Source organism: Limtongia smithiae (genome assembly GCF_038497785.1).
Source record: "Limtongia smithiae strain NRRL Y-17922 unplaced genomic scaffold V1518scaffold_1, whole genome shotgun sequence".
NCBI classification, from domain to species: Eukaryota; Fungi; Ascomycota; class Lipomycetes; order Lipomycetales; family Lipomycetaceae; genus Limtongia; species Limtongia smithiae.
The window spans coordinates 1300866-1325182 of record NW_027117622.1 but is presented as its reverse complement, the minus strand read 5'-3'; the positions used below and the strand labels follow the sequence as shown (position 1 = coordinate 1325182).

General features: G+C 49.0%; 12 protein-coding genes across 12 annotated transcripts; 7 read left to right on the top strand and 5 right to left on the bottom strand.

Annotated features, from left to right (window-relative positions):
- The first annotated feature begins 77 nt into the window (after positions 1 to 77).
- Positions 78 to 893, top strand: V1518DRAFT_409569 (mitochondrial 37S ribosomal protein bS21m). The gene has a single exon (XM_066902396.1). It carries the CDS (start codon positions 167 to 169, stop codon positions 752 to 754), a length of 588 nt encoding a protein of 195 aa, XP_066762189.1. The 5' UTR covers positions 78 to 166; the 3' UTR covers positions 755 to 893.
- A 6-nt stretch (positions 894 to 899) lies between these two features.
- On the bottom strand, positions 900 to 2280 carry V1518DRAFT_424760 (ATPase; the record flags this gene model as incomplete). Its single annotated transcript, XM_066905875.1, has 2 exons — positions 900 to 2167; positions 2226 to 2280. 2 exons carry the CDS (start codon positions 2278 to 2280, stop codon positions 900 to 902), a joined length of 1323 nt encoding a protein of 440 aa, XP_066762188.1.
- An 849-nt stretch (positions 2281 to 3129) lies between these two features.
- V1518DRAFT_436336 (CTP synthase N-terminus-domain-containing protein) lies at positions 3130 to 5315 on the bottom strand (the record flags this gene model as incomplete). The annotated part of the gene is made up of 7 exons (XM_066906287.1): positions 3130 to 3410; positions 3469 to 3618; positions 3822 to 4201; positions 4253 to 4836; positions 4900 to 5144; positions 5198 to 5230; positions 5291 to 5315. 7 exons carry the CDS (start codon positions 5313 to 5315, stop codon positions 3130 to 3132), a joined length of 1698 nt encoding a protein of 565 aa, XP_066762187.1.
- A 304-nt stretch (positions 5316 to 5619) lies between these two features.
- V1518DRAFT_409563 (amidase signature domain-containing protein) lies at positions 5620 to 8055 on the top strand (the record flags this gene model as incomplete). The annotated part of the gene is made up of 2 exons (XM_066902395.1): positions 5620 to 6338; positions 6392 to 8055. Coding segments are annotated over exons 1-2 (2011 nt in total), but the record flags the coding sequence as incomplete, so codon positions are not given.
- Positions 7974 to 8551, bottom strand: V1518DRAFT_409562 (signal recognition particle 9 kDa protein-domain-containing protein). The gene is made up of 2 exons (XM_066902394.1): positions 8346 to 8551; positions 7974 to 8289 (listed from the first exon to the last, which is right to left on the bottom strand). Exons 1-2 carry the CDS (start codon positions 8415 to 8417, stop codon positions 8080 to 8082), a joined length of 282 nt encoding a protein of 93 aa, XP_066762185.1. The 5' UTR covers positions 8418 to 8551; the 3' UTR covers positions 7974 to 8079.
- Positions 8552 to 8637: 86 nt separating this feature from the next.
- On the top strand, positions 8638 to 12516 carry V1518DRAFT_409559 (chitin synthase-domain-containing protein). Its single transcript, XM_066902393.1, has 4 exons — positions 8638 to 9018; positions 9080 to 11095; positions 11155 to 12129; positions 12186 to 12516. Exons 1-4 carry the CDS (start codon positions 8814 to 8816, stop codon positions 12359 to 12361), a joined length of 3372 nt encoding a protein of 1123 aa, XP_066762184.1. The 5' UTR covers positions 8638 to 8813; the 3' UTR covers positions 12362 to 12516.
- Positions 12517 to 14306, top strand: V1518DRAFT_409556 (uncharacterized protein; the record flags this gene model as incomplete). Its single annotated transcript, XM_066902392.1, has 2 exons — positions 12517 to 12904; positions 12964 to 14306. The coding sequence occupies 2 exons, from the start codon at positions 12517 to 12519 to the stop codon at positions 14265 to 14267; spliced, it is 1692 nt and encodes a 563-aa protein (XP_066762183.1). The 3' UTR covers positions 14268 to 14306.
- Positions 14307 to 14390: 84 nt separating this feature from the next.
- On the top strand, positions 14391 to 19189 carry V1518DRAFT_409554 (CNH domain-containing protein). Its single transcript, XM_066902391.1, has 3 exons — positions 14391 to 14729; positions 14796 to 18543; positions 18597 to 19189. Exons 1-3 carry the CDS (start codon positions 14574 to 14576, stop codon positions 19067 to 19069), a joined length of 4377 nt encoding a protein of 1458 aa, XP_066762182.1. The 5' UTR covers positions 14391 to 14573; the 3' UTR covers positions 19070 to 19189.
- On the bottom strand, positions 19032 to 20093 carry V1518DRAFT_409552 (transcription factor subunit Med10 of mediator complex-domain-containing protein). The gene has a single exon (XM_066902390.1). The coding sequence runs from the start codon at positions 19669 to 19671 to the stop codon at positions 19171 to 19173; it is 501 nt and encodes a 166-aa protein (XP_066762181.1). The 5' UTR covers positions 19672 to 20093; the 3' UTR covers positions 19032 to 19170.
- A 229-nt stretch (positions 20094 to 20322) lies between these two features.
- On the top strand, positions 20323 to 22198 carry V1518DRAFT_409549 (uncharacterized protein). Its single transcript, XM_066902389.1, has 3 exons — positions 20323 to 20659; positions 20735 to 21882; positions 21963 to 22198. Exons 1-3 carry the CDS (start codon positions 20617 to 20619, stop codon positions 22032 to 22034), a joined length of 1263 nt encoding a protein of 420 aa, XP_066762180.1. The 5' UTR covers positions 20323 to 20616; the 3' UTR covers positions 22035 to 22198.
- Positions 22199 to 22324: 126 nt separating this feature from the next.
- On the top strand, positions 22325 to 23373 carry V1518DRAFT_409546 (uncharacterized protein). Its single transcript, XM_066902388.1, has 2 exons — positions 22325 to 23207; positions 23266 to 23373. The coding sequence occupies exons 1-2, from the start codon at positions 22401 to 22403 to the stop codon at positions 23311 to 23313; spliced, it is 855 nt and encodes a 284-aa protein (XP_066762179.1). The 5' UTR covers positions 22325 to 22400; the 3' UTR covers positions 23314 to 23373.
- Positions 23204 to 24213, bottom strand: V1518DRAFT_409543 (thioredoxin-like protein). Its single transcript, XM_066902387.1, has 4 exons — positions 24015 to 24213; positions 23838 to 23918; positions 23751 to 23775; positions 23204 to 23671 (listed from the first exon to the last, which is right to left on the bottom strand). The coding sequence occupies exons 1-4, from the start codon at positions 24163 to 24165 to the stop codon at positions 23389 to 23391; spliced, it is 540 nt and encodes a 179-aa protein (XP_066762178.1). The 5' UTR covers positions 24166 to 24213; the 3' UTR covers positions 23204 to 23388.
- Between the last annotated feature and the right edge of the window lie 104 nt (positions 24214 to 24317).

The window sequence follows — 24317 nt, the reverse complement described above, 5'->3', positions numbered from 1 at the left end:
GAGTGTTGTGCAGTCGCGCATGCGGTAGGCGTCATACTGGCCAAGCGCAGCTCATGCGTTATTATCAGCACGACTTTGAAGATCCAATCTGTGCAACTTCCCTGGCACCCATCGACACCTCTACCTTTGCCGTCCCGTCAGATATCCGCATATATCGTCCACAACCATGGCGGCCCCTACTTTATTGCGGCCGCAGAGCTTGCGAGGACTCGTGGTCTTTTTGCCTGCACGTGTCACTTGGCGCCAGCCGACGTGGAGCGTTCTTGGCCTACGGCAAGCCAGCTCGACGGCCGAGCCTCCTTCCGAGGACAAGAAGTCATTCTCAGTTGCAGGTCTTTTTGCGCAGAAAGCAGAGCCGAAGCTTAAGCCTGCAAGACCGAACTCCGAAGAATCACCAAATCAGGGTCGGATATCACAAATCATCAATGCACCAAGACCAGAGCTCGAGGCATCGCGCGAGGTTGTCAACTTTGTGTCTCTGGCGCACCTTCCGGACGTTGGCGTATATACTGGCAGAACTGTCAAAGTCAGCCAGACTAGTCGGGCTGCGAATCCCCTGATGGTTTCATTCCGCCAACTGAACGGTCTATGTGCTGCCAACGCACTGCAGCAAACTGGAATTAGATACAGAGAGTACGAGAAGCCTACGCGCAAGCGAAAGCGCTTGGCTAGAGAGCGATCTGCTGCGCGCTTTCGCTCAAATTTGAAAGAAATGTTTGGCTTATTGAATCGATACCGGAACATGGGCTATTAAGATAGAAGCTTTGTTTGCTGTAAATAAGTATAAATTCATGACCCAATCAATCTATTTATATCATCTTCGTTGAAGTCTGTCATGCATATCACCAACCCTCTGTAGATGAAATGAAACGTCCTGACAATATCACTTGCTACATCGACTACACCTCCGTATCAACCCATTGAGCGCTAGACATCTGCTGCAGACGACTAAGGGCTCTCGCAAATGCGAATAGCTCCTCGTCGCCGGTGAACATGTTTAAGCTACTCAGGTTATCATTTGAAATACCAACTTCCGCCATCATGTTCACCATCGATTCATCAATATCTGCCGGAGCGCTGCTCTTGTCTCTGTTGTCGACCAAAATCTTTTGAAACGGAACTTCGGAAGTCGCAACAAGCTTTCCTTTACTTTCGTAAACTGCGTCTAGAAACGTGATAAAACGCCGTGCCTTGTCTTTATTAGACAATGTCAGGATAGGAATGTCAGTGACAACAAAGGCCTTATAGTTTCTAGCGAGCTCGAGATAATCCGCTGCACTCATGGGTTGGCCGCAGAGCTGGTCAAACGTGAACTGTGCAACAGGACCTGAAGCTTTGGGAACATGCAACTCTCTTCCCCACACATGATGAGTGGCCGGATGAGGAGGATCTCGTGGATTTGCGAAGTAGTTAAACCACTTGTCGGCATGAACCTTTGCGTCAGCATCCAAAGGAGAATGATAAACGTCCTTAAGAGGACGCTCAATACGTCTATAGTCCGTTGGAGAATCAAGACAAATGACATGAAGTCGTTCCTTGATCAGCTCGATGCATGGAAGGAATGATTTGCGTTGAACGCCGTTCTTGTATAATTCGTCCGGTGCACGGTTGGAAGTAATAACAAATACAACACCATGGTATATTAAAGCTTCAAACAGTGTTCGAAGCATCATTGCGTCCGCTACGTCGATGACTTGAAACTCGTCGAAGCAGAATACCCGGGACTCGTTCGCAAGTGAAGCTGCCAGAAATGGCGTAGCATCAAAATCGACACCGTGCTCAACCTTGAGTAAATGCGCCCGCTTGTGGACTTCTTGCATGAATGAATGAAAGTGAATACGTCGTTTCGATAGAACTGTGGTAGGAATTGTGCTATAGAACATGTCCATGAGCATCGTCTTGCCGCAGCCGACATCGCCGTACAAATATATTCCCTTGGGAACTTGGTCGAGATTAACCGCAGGCTTTTTTGGTGGGCCGTTGGCAAACATGCTGAAAAACCCCTTCTTCGGCTTCAAGTCCTCAATATTGGGATATTCCACTGGCGGTGGATGGTACTTCTTGATGGTATCATGGAGTGTAACAAGCTCCGTCACAATTCCTCGCTGAAATGAGTCGTCTCGAATTGTACCTTGCGACACAAGGTGATTATACTGCTCCAATGGCGCTAAAATATGGCAGTTAGAAAGTGCAGACATATACGTTAACATCTTGAACCATCTCACTTCTGTCGATGAAAGTAACATCGCTCTTGGACGCAGCTGGCTTCATTGTGTCCATTGCAGTGCTGTATTCCCTTTGACCAGTTAGCCGACATAGTATGACGGCACTTTGCCGAGTCGATGAAGTAAACTGTGCTCTTCTCGAAGGAGCTCTCAAATGACTTTCTGGGCAGCACAGTTGCCGAAATGATGCTCGGGGAAGGCTACCACAAGAGCGAAGTAGCCTGCTTGCCAGTGCCGAGTCAACGAAAGTCCGCGACTTCATTGTCACTGCCAAATTGATGTACAATCCACCGCAGGAGGAAGTAGCTCACAGACGCTGTCGCCCGAATAGGAGCAAAAAGGCGCTCTCGTCTGATAGCCCAGCTGCCTGGGGAAGCTTCACAAAACGTACAGTGCTGCGGAGTTCGCGAAGTGCGGCGCTCTACTTCCACCAATAACCATCGCGCTATAACTTCAACTGCAATTACATTTCTACTTATGCGATGAACTGTAGATTCAAGGCTCACTTCGCAGCAGAGTCGCAAATGCTCAAAATTTGAAGTCACTCGCTGGTAAGAGTCAATCTTGCCTTGAAGAAAAGTAAGAACATACCGGGTGAGTCAACTAACCATCATCGTCATGAATATACTTGTGCCACCAATATTTACCCGGTTCTATCGTACAAATAAATACAAAGACAAAATATACACGAAAATACGCCGTGAGCGTATGTCCCTCCCCCCTGAAATATCTATATACATTTACGTGCCTAGATCAGAGCCAGGATCTTGTCTTCAACGAAGCAACACACAAAGCATCAACTCATATTTGCACGCATCATTAGTCAACGCTCAAAACATAAAAGACAAATAACTGATCAACAAATGCAAAACATAAAGAAACAGCCACTTGAGCTCTTCTAGATCTATTTCTTAAGCATGGCGTCAAGTATCCCGGAGCTGGCTGCAAGGAATCCGAGGTATGGCTTAGACGGCTCCAGCACGCGAGACAAATATTCGGGGTGGTATTGCGTGCCAACAAAATAAGGATGGTTCTTCAATTCCAGAATTTCCATGCGCTCGCCCCTTTCGTCCTTCCCAACAAAGTCCAGTCCTGCTTTCTCCAATTCGAGAACGTACTTCGGATTGATCTCGTATCTGTGACGATGACGCTCATGAACCGTATCCACTCCACCATAAAGCTGTCCTATATAACAATGTAAACAACTGTAGAAGTCATGCTTCGTCAAAAAAAGGAAACGTACGGAGCTTGCTCCACTCTGTATTCGCTTGGAACTTGGTAGGGCGCAGGCCAAGCCTCATAGTTCCACCGAGGTGAGTCTTGCTGACTTCAGGCATGAACACAACAAGAGGATTGGCAGGAGGCTCAGGAACCAACTCTTCTGATTGTGCATCTGAGGAATGTTAGCTTGAAAACATAACAAGAACGCCTTGCGGAAAGCAGACAGCTCAGAGAGAAGCAGATAAATCCGCGAATACAAGCTGAACAATATTGCACTTGAGGAATACCAATACAAGACGTGAAAGCCTCTGCGTACTGGTCTAATTTGAAGTGCGTGAAGATAAGGAAAGGCCGATAATGTCGAACTTGACTTACCTGTGATTCCCATAACGTTTCTGGCGTATTCGATCACAGCAATTTGAAGTCCCAGGCAGATTCCAAGGTAGGGAACTTTGTTCTCACGAGCCCACTTTGCCGCCGCAACCATGCCTTCAGTGCCGCGTGATCCAAAGCCACCCGGCACAAGAATACCATCAGCGGAGCAGACGTTGTGCCACGCCTTGTGGAAATTGACTCGGTTGGTCTCAGAAGCATCGACTTCCAAGTCCGTCGCCTCAACCCAGTTGATGGTAAGCTTCCGCTGGCATCGCAGGGCCGAGTGCTCAAGAGCTTTGATAACCGAAATGTAACTATCCTTCAGATGCGTATACTTGCCAACAAGAACAATGTTCACACCTTCAAACATTCGATCGTGACTATTCCAGCATTAGCATTGCCAGCAAACACAACGTATTGTCGTCTCTTACGTTGAAGTCAACAATTTCCAGTCATTCCAGAGCGCTGTGCCCTTGGAAACAAAGCTCTCCTTCGGTGTCAGATTTTCAAGATGTAGTTTCTTCGACAACTGCTGAATAATCTTCTGCTGATCAAGAAGAAGAGGAACATGGTAAATGGAGCTCAGGTCATGAACGACTAGAACCTGATCTGGGCCAACATGGCAGAACATCGAGATTTTCTCGCATGTCGATGCTTCAAGCTTTTGAGTGCAGCGACAAGCCACAATATCAGGTGTGAGACCGAGTCCTCTCAGGTCACGGACTGCAACTTGTGTAGGCTTAGTCTTCTGTTCTCCATTGACAACGGGAACAAGAGACACGTGAATTAGAGCGAAATTCTCCGAGCCAACGCGGAACTGGAATTGTCGCAGGGCCTCGACAAACGGCGCTGACTCGATATCTCCCACGGTACCACCAAGCTCGACGATACAGACATCAGGCTCCTCGTCAGAATCATCGACGGGAATCTTCGCAACTCGTTCGATCCAGTCCTGAATGGCATTGGTAATATGAGGAACAACCTGAACAGTCTTTCCTAAGTAATCACCCTTTCGCTACATACCAGACAGTTGTTAGACGTGAACTGTTCATGCTTAGTAAAACAAAACAAAACGCACCTCCCGCTCGATAACATGACTGTATATTTTACCGGTGGTGATATTGTTTTCGCGAGTAAGAGTAACATCCAAGTATCGCTCGTAGTTGCCAAGATCAAGATCGACTTCGCCGCCATCGTCGAGTACAAACACTTCGCCGTGCTCGAGAGGGCTCATCGTGCCGGCGTCGATGTTCATATAAGGATCGATTTTGATTGCAGATACCTTGTAGCCACGAGTCTTAAACAGGAGACCCGTCGATGAGGCTTAGAACGGTTAGTAAGACCTCAAATGGAGATTCGAATCGCCGCGCTCTTACCAATGACGCCTTTGCCGATGCCACTGATCACACCTAACCAAACCGTCAGTAACTAAAACAACAAAAAATGTAATTGATAAGTAGTAAACTGACCTCCAGAGACGACAACAAACTTCATTTCTCAGCACTAGACGGGTGGCGGTTCCAAGACGGTGTGACTAACAACGATACAAGTCAGTTCAAGAGTCCATGCATCAACCCGCTGCACGCTGCAAAACAAACGTATAAACTCACGTGTAGCAACAAGAGTCTGCAGTAGATCTCTGAAGCACGAGGCGAACGGAATGCCTACGTCTATGAGCAGACTGCTGAGAGACGAGAAGGCCGGGAAAGAAACGAGCGAAAAGTTGTGCCTTGGGAGGAAAAAAGTTTGAGGCTCAAGTTCTGCACGAGCGCTGGCGACGCGTTCCGACAGAGTTTCGTGGGCTTCTGCTCTGGGACTCCACACAGATCGTGCTCGACTATCAAAGCAGTTGGTATCTTTACTTCAACCGCGCCCCACGTCCCAAGTCGCCTTGTCACCCCCTCCGCGACCCCGCTCCTAATAGCTCAACCCAGCATTGTGCTCGCTCTGAATTCGGCGTCTGATCTAAACCAATTGACATTTCCTCCGCGGAATATACACTATGGCTCCCTTATCTCTCAGTTCCGCGAAACCATCCCCCTTCGCTCTTCCCGAGGGCCGCACTGCTCTGGTCGTAATTGACATGCAGAAAGACTTTCTGCTCAAGAACGGCTATGGCTACTTGCAGTGTCCTTCGGAGGAGGTGTTCAATAAGGTGTCTTCGGTAATTGAACCTACTGCCCGCGCCATTGCTGCTGCCCGCAAGCTGGGGTTGCATGTCATCCATACCCGGGAGGGCCATGTGGCCGACCTTTCAGACTGCCCACCTACCAAGAGGATGAGACAGCGTACCGCGAATCCTGACAGACACAAGCTTATCATCGGCACTGACGGTCCTATGGGCAGACTGCTGGTTCGTGGTTCGGATGGACATGACATTGTCGATGATGTGAAGCCGCTTCAGGACGAACCTATTCTCGACAAGCCTGGCAAGGGTTCGTTCTATAACACTGATTTTCATCAGATGCTCGTCAGCCGTGGCATCACTCATCTTCTATTGGCCGGTGTCACTACTGAGTATGCTCATCTATTGCTATCAATGTCTAAACCTCTCTGACAAGTTCCCACAGGTGCTGCGTCGCGACTACTTTCCGTGAAGCTAACGACCACGGCTTTGAAACCTGCGTTTTGACTGACTGCACCGGTGGCTTTGACGATGAAATTGTTCATGCCACAATGGATTTGTTTTGCGCTTACGACGGCCTTCTTGGATATAACAGCACCAGTAAGCCTCTATTGGAATTGGCTGCTACAGTTACCACTATCCCTCCGTCAATTTGTAATGGTTCTGACCTGTCAATATCTGCACTACGAACTGCCTACCGTAATGGTAGCTTAACTCCCGCTAATGTCATCGATCGTATTTATGAGCAGATTGAGAAACCTGGATCAGCGGTATTGTTTTCGAAAATTTTTGACAAAGGAACTGCTATGAAGTCGCTCCCCACCCCCACTATTCTCGATGATTTTACTGATGCTCCGTATTTCTATGGAATTCCCTTTACGATCAGCGATGGATTCAGCGCCGACAAGTCAAAGATTGTGGCACAACTTTTGAAGTCCGGAGCTGTATTGGTGGGCATCACGAATATCGAGAAGACAGGATCGGGGCTGATTACCGAGAGCATTGATGGGGTTACTAGCATTTTAAATGCTGACTATTCTGCTGGCGGTTATAGCTATGGCTCGGCTTTGGCCGTCGCTAAGGGTTTGTCCTCTTTCTCATTGTGCTTGGACACTGATGGTTCGGCCCGGATTCCTGCAGCTTTTAATGGTGTTGTCGGATATAATGTTACCAAGGGTCTTCTCTCCTCTGAGGGAGTCGAAAAATTCTGCCCCTCTATAGATTCGATTGCGATTATTACCAGAAAAGTCTCCGATGGCCGTGCCGTGTTCGCCGAAATTCGCGGTCAAGATTTGGCCGATCCTTACTCCGTTCCGGATCGCCTGATCCCCATCAAGAGTGTGGATTTCCGTGGACCAAAGATCGGCGGCTTTAGATTTTCTGTACCAGATGACCTATCCAGCCTCTCCGACGACTATAAGGGTGCATTTTCCGCATTCATTGAGAAGGCTAAGACCCTTGGTGGACATGAAGTTGCCAATAACTGGGCCGCAGTCACAACAGCAACCAAGCTGGCACGACCGATTGTCTACGCTGAACGTAAGGCCTTTAGCTCGGGTATAATCTCAACTGATCCTTCGATCGCCAAACTTCAGTCTTCCATCAGCGATTCTGCTAGCAGTATCTCTGCTGTCAAAATCTTCAAAGATCTGGATTTGATTCGCGCTCTGAAGACCGAGTTTTACTTGAAGTTTGAAGGAGCCGAGGGAATCGACGTGGTTATTACCCCAACCGCGCCATACCAGCCCACAATTGCTCAAGCTGCCGCGGACCCAGTGAATGTGGATCGTGATTTGAGCACTTTTACCGGCATCACCAACGTGTTTTCGATGTGCTCTATTTCTCTGAACGTTGGCACAATTAACGACCTTCCCTTTGGAGTAATGATCTCTGCGCCTATGGGTATGGACGGTAGAATGCTGGACATCGCAGAAGATCTAGAGTAGAGTTTTCTAACGAGTTGTGAGATGAAAATTCTATGATCGCCAATTTCAAGGCAATGAAAATAGACAGTAATGATTCTGAAAGCCTGCACATTATAACCAAACCATCCACCATATTTACTGTATTATAGCGATGAACTATTGTACAAGATCTTTAGAGCGAAACACAATTCCTATGCAATTTGAACCCTTATTCGATAACCGCCCCAACGTCAGTCCCGTTAGAGAGTCCTGCTTGCTGTGTGCCGAAACCTAATAGCGCCCGAAGAATTCGATTTAATTCGTTTGCCTTGTGTGTCTTGAATCTAAAGCATGCGCCTGATATCGGATCGTAGCACTTAGCGCTGAACATAGCCCGCTTGGTAGACTTGTGCATGTTGTAAGAGTAGGACACTCTTGCCTGAGGAAGATATTAGTTTCAGCATGTCAGGAGACGGACATGAAGTAAAGACGTACAGTTGTTGGCCGAGCCTGTAAAAGCAGTGTCGATTGGTGAATGAACACGGTCGCAGAACCTAACGCTGGCATATTGATACGCGATTATACTTGCGTTTGTCAAACTATCTGAGAGCTCAAGGGGAGTGAACTGAGTGGTCGCTTGCGCTGTTCTTTCTGGTCAACATTGAGTTGGCGGGAAATCAATATCACGTGATATATGGTGCGGCTCATGCGGCGCGGTTGTCGTGGTGATCACTCTATTTACGATCCCGAGAATTGAGTTCGCGCGTTGTTTACGACATGAGCGCCCCAAGCGCAATGACACATGACGCCTCCTTCTAACGTATCTGGAGACGGTAGATCGCTACATAGCATTCTCAACCAGCGCTGATACAGTTCTCAAGCTTTATATTCTCTCCTCCGCAACAGCTCCCTACGTTGTCTCCTCATTAGTGCTCCTAGCAGTATCGATTGTGAGGCAGCCTCATGTTCAACCGCTATAACGGGTCCAGAGCAGGTTCGCCCTTGCGGCATAGTGTGGATCCTGAAGACAGTTATCGTTTAGTTGATAGAGGAACAGCCTCTTTTTCAGCGGCGGAGCCGTCAATATCTCTTCGACCGGCAACACCACCGAGACAAAGAACTTACGTTGCTCTGGAAAACGACGAAGAGGAAAATCCCTTTGAGTCCGGTATGAGAGCGTTGTGGACGAGATAGTGCATCATCATATTTCTAACTCTAGTATGTTGCAGATGAGCCCGCCAATCCTTATTCTGCACCTCCGTCACCTACAAAATCGCCTTACTCGGCGTCGAGAATCATTCACAGATCAGGAGCAAAACAGTCAGATTCTTTAAGTCGTGATCCGTTTGAAGAGCCTTTGTTTTCTGCTTCTGCTTCGAGATTATACTCTCGTCCCGTGTCCATGGACGGTGAATCCGACTACTCCCACCCGACTACACCGACGAAGCCGTTGCTTGTCTCGCCGTCTAGGGCTCATTTTGACTCTCCGGTCTCGCGCTCCTCGCTTGCCGCTCACCAATCAATCGTTCAACCTCACGCTCTACCTTATGGACCACCACCTCCTACTCACAAGGTCGGCAGTCCTCGCGCGTTGCCATATCCTGCAGCTGTGATTGCAGGCGCGAACAAGTCGCTGCATTCGCCGCCTCCAGTCTTTCCGGCAATTGGTGACCTTCATCATCGCACATCCGACACATTTATTGACATTCAATCACGCGACCAATTCTCTGCGTACCATACAAGTCCATTACTGGAAAATGACGATTCGTCTATAGTATCGAGCAGGCATTTCAGTGCACTACCACGGACCGGAAGCGGTATGCTAGCGAGAAAGTTGCTCTCGAGTGCAGATCTTACCATTACATCGACTGATTTGCCATCCACGGCCACAGATGGTAATCATGACAACGACAGCTTGTATTCACTTGCTGCGTCGCTGCCTTCCGAAAAGAGAAACTCTAATGCGTCGTCGGGATATTCACGCCTTGATAAATTTGATTATGAGTCTGAAGACGATTCGGAGTTCAACGACAAAGATTTGAACAGACAGGAGACTCGCGAGACAGGTGTATCGATGACGAGTCCCGTCATAGAATCAGTTCCCGAAATGGCACAACCTAGACGACATCGCTCAATGACAAGAAGACAGGTCAAACTAACAAGAGGAAATCTGGTATTAGATTGTCCAATTCCAACAAAATTGTTCAGCTTTCTTCCTCGCCGTGACAATGAAGAGTTTAGAAACGTGCGATATACAGCAGCTACCTGCGATCCGGACGACTATTCAAGCAGCGGCTTCACCTTGCGACCAGTCAAGTATGATCGAGAAACTGAGTTATGCATATGCATCACAATGTATAATGAAGACGAGGTAAACTTTGCCCGGACAATGCATGCAGTGTTCAAGAATATTTCTCATTTGTGTTCTCGATCGAAGAGCAGAGTTTGGGGAAAGGACGGTTGGAAAAAGGTCGTCGTTGTGATCGTATCCGACGGGCGAAAGAAAATCAATCCACGCGTCTTGGATTGCTTAGCGGCCATGGGTATCTACCAAGACGGTATCGCCAAAAATTTCATTAACGGAAAGGAAGTTAAGGCACATATCTACGAGTATACCACTCAGATTTCGTTGGATTCCGACTTAAAATTCAAGGGTGCCGAAAAGGGGATTGTTCCAGTCCAGGTTATCTTTTGCTTGAAAGAGACAAATGAAAAGAAGCTGAATTCACATCGCTGGTTATTCAATGGATTCTGCCCGGTATTACAGCCTAATGTTTGCATACTACTAGACGTGGGAACGAGACCGGGAAATACGTCATTATATCACTTGTGGAAAGCGTTTGACCAAGATTCAAATGTTGCAGGTGCCTCCGGAGAAGTCAGAGCTATGAAAGGAAAACATTGGCGCAACCTGCTAAATCCAATCGTTGCGGCTCAGAACTTCGAGTACAAAATGTCAAACATTCTTGATAAACCTATGGAAAGCGTTTTTGGTTATATATCGGTGCTTCCTGGCGCGTTATCGGCATATCGCTACTACGCATTGCAAAATGACGAAACTGGCAATGGACCTTTAGCGTCATACTTCAAAGGTGAGAAGCTCAAAGGACATGATGCAGATGTATTCACTGCAAACATGTACTTGGCAGAAGATCGAATCTTGTGCTGGGAGTTAGTTGCCAAACGTGGCGAGAAATGGATTCTGAAGCATGTCAAGAGCTGCGTTGGTGATACAGATGTGCCGGGTATGTGTGTTTCAACCACTTTTTCCAAGTTGAACGGTATATTGATACTCAAAATTTAGATGCTGTTGCGGAATTCATCAGTCAACGACGGCGCTGGTTGAACGGCGCACTATTTGCTGCACTTTATGCGCAGCTTCACTTTCGACAAATTTGGAAAACAGATCACTCATACATGCGCAAATTCATGTTCCATGTGGAATTCATCTATCAGTTCATTAACTTATTCTTCACGTACTTTGCGATGGCGAACTTTTATCTTACTTTTTATTTTATCACAGGCAGTTTATATGACGCAGATGTTGATCCATTCCCTCACAATGCCGGAAAGTACATATTTATTGTGTTAAAGATCTTGTGCGCGGTGTTAATAGCGGCTCAATTTGTCATAAGTTTGGGAAATAGGCCGCAAGGTGCAAGGATGATGTTCACTGGCAGCATGGCCCTATTCGCTATAATAACTGCTTATGCAACCGGTTGCGGAATCTATTACATTGCTCGCGCCGTCGCGGAGAAGTCAGATAGCGAAAGTACATTCGTGGATATGATCGCGTCTGTGCTATCGACTTACGGTCTATACTGGATAATGTCCATTCTCTATTTGGACCCGTGGCATATGTTTACGAGTTCTGTGCAGTACTTTTTGCTAATGCCGTCTTATATCTGCGTGCTTCAAGTATACGCGCTGTGCAATACTCATGATGTGACCTGGGGAACGAAGGGTGATAACGAGATCAACACTGATCTTGGTGCGGCGGTCGTGAAAGCCGGAATGGCAAAAGATATTGTCGAAATTGAAATGCCATCACAGCAGTTGGATATCGACTCGGGATACGAAGAAGCTCTTGCAAATTTGAGAGAGCGAAAGCAACTCGACGTTGCACCTGGGCCAAGTGAAGCCACAAAACAGGAAGATTATTACCGAGGAATTCGTACTAGAGTTGTACTAGTTTGGATGGTATCTAATGCGGTGTTGGTGTTTATCATCATCGAAGCCTTCGATGTGGAAAACACTGGATCCAATGGATACTTAGCATGTAAGTTTTGAGTCTGTCTGCGGGATGGAAAATCCTGTACTAACATATATGTTTAGTCGTGCTGTGGTCAGTTGCTGTCTTGGCTATTTTCCGCGGAGTTGGCTCTTTTATTTACCTGTGCATCAATGTTGTGACAATGTTGGCGGAGATGAGGGTGCGCACTATGGACTACGCTCAACAATCACACGGTCTAACCAGTAAAATATTGCGTCGTAAGAGCGACTCATCATAGGAGACGTCACTAAAGTTGTTAATATACCTTGATGATATTTTGATTTGCGTTAACTTGGTTGGATAATTATATTGTACGTTCGTGTCAGTTAATCTACCGGTACTTCGAGAAATCGATTTAAATAGCATACCGCATTTCGAAACTTCAAATGATTGATGAATATTATGAAAAGTAGTAAAATATTTAGGTTCATAGACTGGTGTGCGGCTCATATTTCTAACTTCGGCCTACATCTCATAGCTGTTTTGCAGCGTCGTCTCCAATTTACAGGATATAGAATGACCGAGGAGTTGCTGCCAATCTCTCAAACATCGAAGACTGATATGTCTGCTCCAGGATTTCATCCCATCAGTACCGCGGCCAATTCATTTGCAAGATTGGGAGTGTTCAACCCTTCAAAGCGCCAGGGTCTTTCCATCACCAATCAGATAGAGACGCCAAATATCATAATACCCACGTCTAGAGGATGCATCCCGCATTTGACGCCCGATAATGTACAACGACATGTCAAGGTACCAGCTGTTTACGTGGGACTAGAAGACTGTGCGTGCTGTGCAATTGGCGTTGAGCGGCTTGGTGTATTGTGTACTAACTGTGCACAGTTGTGGATCGCGTCCCAATGACAGCGCCGTTAGCACAATGCGGGCGGCGGATAAGAGAATTTATTTCAATTCTTCCCGAGAAAACAGATTCTGGATCAAAGGATATTCCAATATTTCTTGCTCCTAGACGGTCGAATCCGATTCCGTCATCTCAAGCGAACTCTGACAACACGCTTGCAATCGTTACCAACGACGGTTTTAGACAACTGTCTATTCCAGATTATTGGCGACTTGGGCATCAAATTCGAGACGAGAACACGGTGATCATTGCTCCGATTGATTTACCACTTCTTATGTCTCCAATCTCATCCCCAGGCGCTGGGCTGTTGACCAGAGACATCAAGCGAATTGGCGGAAACAGAGCTCGCAAACTCTCTAGTCGCAATGAGCTTTGGAGTGTCGCGACATTACAACGATTTGCGAAAGATTCTGCAGTAATTGTTCCTTTGATTCCTGGAATATCGATGGACCAACAGAGTGGATACCTAAAGTCGATTTCGGGATTGAATGACCACATAGAAACCATTGACGGCACGGCAACGCGGCTTGAAACTGGAAATGTTAGCGGACTGGCAGTTATGGATCTATCATCACCATTTCTGAGCGAACCAAGCGCAGCTAAAGATGATGTTGATCTCCTCGCGGAAAAGGTGATGTACAAGCCGGCATCTGATGCCTCACTAACGTCGTCGCTCACGGCAGACTTCTCCGTTTTGCCTAATGAACTACACGATACTCTGCGTTTATCGCTCACTTATTTGCATGGACCCCATGATGTTTTGACGGTGATCAAAAATGGACATGATCTCATTTTGGGTGACTGGATCACAACTACAACCGATGCCGGTGTGGCATTCACGTTTAGTCTACCAGCCAATGGAAGGGCTATTGATGCAACTCATGAAAAGCAGGATATTGGAATCAATCTTTGGAATACGGATAAGTACGCCACCGACTTGGAGCCGATTGTTGAACGCTGCGAATGTTATACCTGCACCCGCCATCACCGTGCTTATATCGCACATTTACTAAACGCTAAAGAGATGCTTGCATGGACGTTACTTCAAATTCACAACATCCACGTTGCTAACAAGTTCATGAGAGAAATCCGCATGTCTTTGCAGGCCGGGGAGTTTGAAGATGCTGCGTCAGTGTTCGAGAAGAAGTATGCTGTGCGCATAGAGGGTCTTGTACATGGCGGGGGTCCGAGGGTGCGGGGGTACCAAGTACGGTTGGCAGGAGCAACCACGAAGAGGCTCAACGAGAGCCCGTTTCAGCATTTTAAAGCTGACGACGACATGTAAATAGCGGATATAAGCAATACAGTGTGATTTTATCAAACAGATTGTGTTTGTGGAAGGAAATTCGCGGCTTCATGTGTCCTTTTTGTTTTAGCATTGCGTTGAGAAATTAGAAGGTAGCCTGCCGGCGTTGTAAGGACACGCGTGTTAAGTGTAATGCGTCACGGCTGAACGGGACGCGCATCCACAATTACAATACTCTTCTATTCATGTCCTTTCTACGATCTTCCGATTCCAGGTATTCCACAGTTGTGAACAGTACATGGTACAACATAGGTTTGCAAACACGACTTGAATAATTGGCCGACGATGAGCGACGAAGAGTGCGAGTTCTACACCGCGTACGGCGGCCTCGCGCCGGATCGACGCAAGATGTCCGGGAGCATGAAGCGACTCGGCCAGAACGGAGCAATTTCGTCTACTTCTCTTGAAAATGATCAACCGAGGTATCCTGTGGCAGAGTCGGTAAGTGCGACCTTGTGCCAGTAGTTTGTCTATCGCGACCATTGCTCATTTTCCGTACGCCTGCAGCCGAGTGAGCGCACGAACGCGTACTCCTCTCTATCCACTCACCAGCAGCCTCCGTCAATCGCTCCGATTTCTACAAACCGAACAGCAGAGCCTCACACGGTTTCCGCCTCGGTCGCTGAAAGTCGAGCTACGTATCCTCACAGACTACTAGATCAGGACTACTCTCAGATGCCTGACGACCAGCCTACAATGCCTGCGTACTCTGGCGCAAACAGCATGACCCCTCAGGTTAGCGTAAATCAGACGGCCATCGTTCGATCATCCTCACCGCGGCAAGATTCTCCGACTGAATTTGACGATAGATCTCCATTCACGGACGCACCACCTCGGCGCAGGCCTCGGCAAGACATGAGTCTGTCTTTGGAAGAGAAGCCGTCTAGTACTCCTCAGGAGATTCCTGTAGTCAATGACTTCATACGTCCGTCGGCGGCATATAGGGAAAAGCGGCACTCCGTGATTATTCAAACGGCAGCTCCTGAGCCGATTGTCGAGCGCACTGGAGTGGCAATAGCTCCGCAAGCGCCTGCAGTGTCACCGATGTCCAATCCTCCAAGCCAGTCATTATTAATGACCTCTGCACTATCTCAGTCAGGCACAGCGCCCACAAACGACCGTTTGAAGACTTCGAGATCAAGCTCGCGGCAGGCGGCAGTCTCAGAAGGGGAGCAGTCTGGGCTTGAGGAATCACACGCGCGGCCACAGCAGTCCCCCTATGAGGGTACTCACATATTAACTACGTCTTCCCACAACCCTCGGACTCATTCAAGATCGTTATCGTCTACTTCTCAAACTAGCTCCCGCAGTTCGTCTCATCGACCGCAGAGAGAGCAAATGGACTCAGAACCCAAGCCAGCTCTGCGTGGTTCAGAATCACTAAAGCGACTGTCACAGACATATGTCACCGAGTCGCCAACTTTGGAAGTCCCGACTGTGTTACATGGGCAGCGGTCATCGCGGCCGCTATCGTCACATCAGAAATCGCAGTCAAAGTCTTCTCGCAAGGGATCTGAGAAGAGCACCTCACCAGCATCTAGTGACTACGGTGATGAGTCGTCACCGTCCAGGTCGCCCGTCCAGGAGCGGTCTCAAACATCGTCATCGCACAATGCAGCGTCAGTTTCGAGTAGCGCGTCAGCAACAGCGGCACAGTCTTTGGAACGAGAATCACAAAGAATCGAGACACAGCAATCTACAGACAATAGACCCAGAGTCTCCTCGTCGGAGGACAGAAGGCCAAGAACGGAGGTAGAGCGGTCAAGCTCCATGGATGAACAGTTTGACCGTCCGGACTCTTCTGAGACACGTAACTCAAAGTCGGCACGTCACTCAATTCGGGCTAACGAAAATCTTGGGTCGAGATCGTCTGCAGTCGATGAGATTACAGGTTCTAGAAGCAAACCTCACAGTTCAAGTCAGCAAGGCCAACCGTCTGCTACCGATGACTCTCCCACTCGTGTTCCGACTTCAGACGACGCGAGACGAAAGTTCCGATCGCCTGCAGTTGAAGATATCAGCTCTTCGCTCAAGTCTTGTGGCTCCGGCCAGTCGCCTCAAGTGTCTGTTGCTGATGACTACCCGACTCGACTAGTGCCTGCAGAGGAAGCACAGCGAAACTCTCGATCACCTATCGTTGACGAACGTCCAGTTACATCGTCTTCGGACCAGTCAAGACTGCATCGGTCTGAGGACGATACGATTCCTACTGTTGTGAGGTCGAGCCGTCACACCAGTAAATCACCTGGTACCATAGACAATCGAACTTCATCAGTGGCAAAAACAGGCAGTCACGATCTTCACTCTTATCACCCACGGGTTCACCAGCGGCGAGAAGACGTTAGACCCAACAGTAAGAAATCGGTGAACGGAGATAGTGCTAACGATGAAGACGAGGACATTATGGATGTGTTAATACCCACTCTTGGACTGTTACCGGCTAATTGCTCTGCAATGCGCGAAAGTGCACATCATTTATTGCAAGCAGAGTATATATTTTTAACGCGCCTCAAGCTACTGATCGTGAATTTTGAGGAAGAAGTGAAGACAGAGCCTGGGCATCCGGTTGCGAGAATGATGCAACAAATGACTGATATCTTCAAAACGAGTTTGCAATTACTCTACTTGCCATTAGTGAAGCAACTCTACTCCTCACCATCCGATCGTCATATAGAAAACGAATTACTTAAATGGTTTGCCCAAGCGGACAAGCTTTTTACGCAGTGTGTGAGCGAGTATGCCGACTGGGTTAACGCATGGTTTGATGCGAAGCTGTCCTCTAGCTGGGGACGGTCGATACAGGATTTTGAAACGTCTAGTCCAGGAGTGCAACCGTGGATCGTTTTCAGTCAACTTTGGATATATAATTGCTTGTTTCATCTCATACCTCAGAGTACCAGATTAGAGTCGATGTGCACGAGGATGATGGATTTATACAATACGCTCAAATTGATAGAGAGAGACGAAATTTTTGAACGTTTGAAAGGTTTTACATCGTGGGATACCAGGTATAGGGAGAATTGGAATCTTGATGAACAAGACCGAAAAATTTATTTAGCGGGCGAATTGCGGGTTCATGATTTACAGACGACTGAAGTTCGGCAGCTCATACTATTGGACAATTATTTACTTTCGCTCTCGGATACTGGGGGCGAAGTCATAGATTATACGGTCATCGATGACCTGCAGGTGCTGTCGGACAAGGAGGAACCAATTGACATAAGGGAGGATGAAGATTTACCTTCGCCATGGCTTCGCAGTCAATACTTCCAGATAGCGGATCCGCTGGAGATTTTCAAGTACTCGATAAGCGAAGGCAATAGCCGCAGATTATATCCATTTATAGTCGCAACGAGCGGATCGGAGATCGAACTACAAGCACCGACAGAGGTTGCACGGTTGGCATGGCATGCGGCGATTTTGGAAGCCATCACAGCGCGTAAGATTCAGCTTGCCCGTGATCGCGAACCGTTTGACCTGTTATCTCTAAGTGAAACGTCGTTTGCGCTTCCACCCATCCCTACGAGCACGGTCTATGAACGACCACTTGCATGGAAGCGGGTGAATTGCGCAGCGTCATTTACCCGAGCAGAATTAGGACTCATTGATGACGGCAAGCGGTACACAATTTTGGGGTACGATGACGGCTTGGTTATGTCGGATGGAAACCCTAAAATTTGGATGCCGATTGCGTTGCGGTTGAGCGTGCAGCAAATGCATTTATTCCCCGAATTTGGCGTTTTAATATTTCTTGCTCACGAGAGTTTGTATGCTTTTGCGGTTTCTCGAGTCTTTGATGAAAATCCTTTCAAGAATTACCAGAAATTGGGCCAACATGTATATGAGACGATCTATAACGAATGGATTGGCGCGTGTAATGCGGAATTACGAGTTCTGTTGACGCCAATGAAATTGGGAATTTCGCACGTGTTGTCTTTTAGCGTTGGCATTCACGACTACCGGGTCATGATTGCAGTGAGATCAAAGTCGACCGGTCAGATTTCCGTAAATCTGCTGGAGCTGATATGCGGAAAGCGAACGTCGTTTGACGAGTCTAATATGCGTGATCTGGCTGACGGAGAGAGACGAAGGCTACTGTTAGAAATGCGGGAGGTTTGTCACGGACGTGGCGGTTTGCTCGTAGGTCGCGAACTACTGCGTTCATATCGAATGACAGCAATGGACGGTATTTGCCTGAACGTTACGATTCTGCAAAACTGCATAATTATACATAGCAGAACAGATGAAGACAGAGGTAAGTGCTGGGGCTTGGATTATGAGATTGGCTTAGTACTGACGTATATGTAGCTATATTTAAATGCTTTTTACTCGACTCACCAGCCAAGATCAATTTTCCGACTGGCTCGATGAATCTGGACATTAGCGATAAGGTAGAGTCGATGTGCCAAAACTCAGCGACAAAAGCTATCTCCTTGATTAAGATCTCCGACGATGAGTTTCTTTTTTGCTTTTCAACATTTTTCGTCATATGCAGCAGCGATGGCAAGCTGATTGAATACGAACCGCTTATCTTTCCGAGTATTGTGGAAGACGCCGTGGTCGTGCAGGAGAAGCTTATTGTGTTCAACCGAACAACTGTGGATGTGTGGGACATTAGTGAAAGAAGCCTAGTGCAGAGATTCGTCGGACAAGATGTTCGGTTATTGACTATGCGGAACATCGTTCAAAGTATGGCGGTAGAAGACGTCGTATTCGCGATGGAAAATCCCAATGTTCCGCAGCGGCAGATGATTCTTGGGCTCCAGAATCGTCTACATTAATGTTACACATAAGGTGCATGTACAATGGCCAGGAAAGTGTTACAAGCCTGGTTGCTTTAGTTTTTCGCTGCAGTTTGAGCATTTTAGTTGGATAGAATGTATTAAGTTTTTCCCTCTGTGTCAGTCTGCGGTGGTACATTGATTGGGATGGGTGGGAAGCTCGGTCCAGTGTTGCTGATAACATTGTCGACCTCGGCGGAGAGCTCAGGGTATGCTTCCCGGATCTGATCAGCTAGAACATCCCTGAAATCTCGCATGGCGTGCAACTTGCCGTTGACAAACTGGTTCTGCTTGACGAGCAACTCGATAAACTCACGCGTGTACACGTTCGGGTTCCGACCGTCCTCTATGTACTGGATAATTTCGCGGGGGACGAGCACGTCAGCGAGGGACTCGCGCGCGGCGGACTCGAGTTCGGCGAGTTGGGATGTGAACAAATTGACGCGCGCGACGACAGCGTCGCGACTTTGTGCGACGGATTCGTAGTCATGGACACTGATGGCAAGTTCGAGAATGGTTTCGATTATTTGGTGGAGCCGGTCTTCCTGTGCTTGGAGCTCGCGCGGGACAGGGATTTGGGCGGAGGGATCGGTCGAGGACATTTTTGCGAATTGGCGGGGAGATCGGGCAGAGAGAAAGGCGTGCTAAATTACCAAGGAGTGTACGGAGTTGTTTATTAGGTAGACACCGCGGCCAGCACGGTGACTATCAATCCTGTCTCTGTGGACCGGGTTCTGTGTGTTCGCATCGGTCAATGTTCATCTCGAAGACCATAGTTGTGCGCCATCACATGACTATATAGTGAGCAAATGGGCACCAGGGCGGGGTTAGTACTTTTAGCTCCCGCAAGCTCACGCTGGGCGCGGGCCATCGGAAGCTCCGCCGGATATCTATCTGCAGCCCTTCTTGACCCGTAGAAATGATATTAACAAGGCTCTTCATTGTGATCCAGGATCTGATGATTATATGCGTACACGGTACGCGATTTTAAAGAAAACCCGGTTGGCGCGTGATTTGTGATGAACGGCAGCAGACGCGAACGCGACCCATAGGGACAAAGGTTATATCATAGTACAGACAAGCGGCATTGGAAGTGGGCGCTTATTGGCTCCATTTTACCCTCGCTAGCGGACAGTTCGCCTATAGGCAGACATGTGGTACTGAAAGCACGGACTGACGTACCGTCAGCTGATAGTCGCCATGGCAACAGCCGCTTGTTTGCTGCAGACACGAGTTTGTAAACAAGCGACGCCTGCGAGCAAGGGAGAACCACCGATCGCTTTTCCCGTTGTTTCGTCCCCAGACAGCAAAGCCAGGGCCGGGACCCGGCGGCAAGCGTTCCCCTCCCCCCATATATTTGATCTAACGCTCTGGTTGGCCGACGATTTGCAAATTTCTCCGTCTTGTCGCTCTTCCTCCCTGGCTTCATCGCTTGCTTCTGATTCACTCTCTTCTCTCACGAAACAGCTCGCAACGCCTGATTTTTTTACAAATCTTATAGCGGCGGTGAGAGAGCCGTATAGCAGCAAGTTCAGCAGTTTGTCGCCATGGACGCTTCGAGGAAGACATACATGTCCAAGGACGATTTGAGTACGTGCACACTTTGCGCTTTGGTGCGCTATGCACCCCTTCTTCGTCCCGCTTTGAAACTAACAAGACATGCAGAGCGCTATCTTGTTGGTCTAGAAAGCCGTTCTTCAGCGTACTCGCACGGCAACAACAGCAACAGCAGCGTCAACGAGAACTTCAGCGCTCCGAGCAACGGCAGCCGAAATGGGTTTGCGTCCGTGTTTTCCAAATCGGGAACATCGCGGTCTGGGAATAGTCCGTCAAAGAGTCCATTGAGGCGGTATTTTGGAAGTGAGCGAAATAACATGGGTATGCCGGCATCCTTGCCCGCAACAGGTGGTGCCTGTGTTCGTGGTAGTGGACGGCTGCCACATATAGTTGTGCATGAATCGCAGCGACAAGATGAAGCTCCTACCGACGTCTCGGCGTGGAGTTACTCGCCACCACCTACTGCGTCTTCGCTGGGCACGACTAACTATGAATCAACCGGCGAGCAGCCATACCGGATGTCGGCGCCAAAGTACCCAAGAGACGAGTACGAGTACTCTGTCAACATGAATCCAAGCCCAGGAAAGCCCGTACAGCAAATGACGCAACCGGGACAACATAGTGCACATCATCATCATCAGCACTCAGGTGCGTCTCATGATAAAAATGCACAGAGTAGCAACGCGGCAAATGGATATCACACCCGGACGACGACGCATGATTCTGGCGTGAGCCTAGCTGGCGCTAACGGAAGAGTCGGCACCCACAGAACCACTGAGAGCACTGACAACAGTTCTAATATGTGTGCACAGTGCCATGGATCGCTACAAAGCACAAAGACGATTCTCAAAGCTATGGGCAAGAAATTCCATCCCGGATGTTTCCAATGCGCGTTTTGCGGATTGTCACTCGAGCACGCGGCGTTTTACCCTAAGGATGGCATGGTGTACTGCCATCTAGACTACCATGAGATGTTTTCACCGAGATGCAAACAGTGCCAGACTCCGATCGAGGGCGAGGTTGTCAGCGCAATGGCCAACACGTATCACGCTGGTCACTTCTTCTGCGCGGGGTGTAGCAAGCCGTTTGCCAGCACGGATTCATACCACGCGCGGGACGACCACGCATGGTGCCATGAGTGCTTTATGAAGAAGTACTCGGCCAAGTGCTGGAAATGCCGCCAAGCGATTCCAGAGGGCGACGTTGTTATCAAGGTACTCGGACGAGATTGGTGCTCGTCGTGCTTCAGCTGCGAGGTAAGCCGCATCCGCCTGTTGGAGTGATTTTTGAGATCTAAGAGAAGTGGAAAGAAGAGAGAAGAGCTAATTAAAACAAGTACAGGAATGCACCATACCGTTTGGAGATGATGGATTCATCCTTCGAGATGATGGAACACTTGTTTGCGTAGCGTGCGAGGAGATACGACTGAAGGGCCACGCATTGAGAATGTGAACAAAGTTTGGATTGATTTTGGAAGATGATTGATAATGATGGCTGCGAGAACCTCTGCAATGATCGCTTGATATGATGCTTGAAGATGATACAATGAAAAATAAATGATTGGAAAATGGATTTAGGACTTGCCAGATGTGACCACGCATTCGCATGAAGCGAGATTAAATTTGACTGCGGGTTAGGGCTGTCAAACACATGGAGACCGCCAAGACGTGGGAAATGACAGGAGAATTTTTCGTAGGTGCTGACGTGAACAAACGAACTTAGCGCCGGGACGATTGCGGATAGCGGATATCGAGTGCGGTTGGGGACAGGAGAGATGACGAGGACGGCGATCTCGATTCTGCGCCAGCTGGCGGCTGATTGTAGCAGCTACAGCGTGCGGAATTCGGTCGTGAATGAGTTCATACGCCGCGGAAGGCCGTGCGTGCTGCAAGGCGCGTACGCCAGACTTCCCGCACTCTCTCGATGGACTCTGCCTGCACAGGAGGAGGGTGTCGTTGAGCGTACGCTCAACGCGGCGTATTTTCTGGAGCGGATCAAAGCGCACGGGGAAGACCCGTTTGTGGACGTTGAGCGGGGACGGTACAAGCTCGGCGCGGTCAGCGGCGGCGGTGACAGTGTTAATGATGAGTTTATGCGCACGCGAGTGCCGTTGTCCCTGTTTGTGCGCCTCGTGAGCACGCCGGATGTGCCGCGTGAGTATGCGACGATGTATCTCGCGCAGACACCGTTGCTGGACGCACTGCCTGCCTTGCGAGAGGATGTCATCATGGCGTCGTCGGATAAGGGGGGGTACTACATGCCGCAACAGGAGGACGTGTACGCGTGCAGTGCGTGGATCGGGCGCGAGACGTACACGCCGCGACATTTTGATCCGAATGATAATTTATACGTGATGGTCGCGGGACGCAAGCGGGTTGCATTATGGGCGCCGCCCGTGCAAGCGGGTGCAGCAGCAGGGCGACGACGGAGCGGAGCCTTTGGGAATGAGAATTTCGAGGAGGCCGAGGAGGGAGAGGCAACGTTCGCGGGCGAGATTGTGCTTGCTGCCGGGGACGGGTTATACATCCCCGCGCGGTGGTGGCACGAGGTGGAAAGTGTGGGTACGGGTACGACGGCTAGCGTGAGTACTCTGCGTGTGTCCAAGGGAGGAGACCACGGGCTAACAACGCGAATATTAGGTAAACTGGTGGTTTCGCGAGTCGCATGTAAAAGACGAACAGGAGTAGTAGAGGAGTACAAAGTGTATCATAGGCAGTACTGTAGCATAACATGGTATATTTCATGGCATAAAAATCCAGCGCCTATGAATCTACATTCTTTCGCGATATATCAAACCGTCGGCCAGCGTTCTTTGCAAACTCCTGGGCAAGCTGGTCCTGCGCATGGAGAAGACGCATCTCATCGCCGCCGCCAAGCGATTTGCCGCCAACAAAAACGTTTGGCACGGTGCGTCGGCCGGAGATGACTTTGAGCGCAGCCTGGATGTACGGGCCCGAGGCGTCGAGATCGAGTTCGCGCACGAGCGGAGATGGGGAGATGGAGTAGCTGTCGCGGAGGAGGGATTTGATGAAGCGGGAGTGCGGGCTGAGAGGAGAAGCGTGGGTTAGTGTGTGAAATGAGGCGCAGCTCTAGGGGGGTCCGTTGTCTGACTTGCGGGACATACCAGTATGTTTTTGAGAAGATAACGACTGCGGAAAATGTCAGCAAGAAAGCTACTGAAAAGAGAAAGGAAGTAGAATGCGCTGCTGACCTGGGGAGCGGGTGAGTAGTGTGCGAATCTCGTCGACGGCCTGCAAGCTCAGGGGGTTGCTATTGTCGAGCTGCTCGATGACTGCGAAGTCCCGCAACGCCAGCGGCGCCGCGGAGACGAGGTTAGAACGAGCTCGGCGACGCACGGAGGAGGGCGAAGAATGCAGAGGGAAGTCACCTTTGTCGAAATCCGGCAGCTCGTAATCGGGTTTGAAGACGTCACCGTCGCCGCGGTTGGCGGTGCGGATGTAGAGCGCGACGATGATGGTGGTGGCTAGGAAGACCACAATGGCGCGCGACACGCGCCGTGGAAGTCTGAAGGCTGCCATTGCGTGCGGTAGAGGGGCGGCGTCTGGGGGAGGAGGCGGAGCAGAGGAAGGCAGGAGGGAAAGTTAGGCTGGGACCGTGAAGAAGCAGCCCGTCCGTACAGTGTGCGGCAGCGTGCAGCAGCACGTTGCGCACTTGCTTTTTCGAGTGCTCC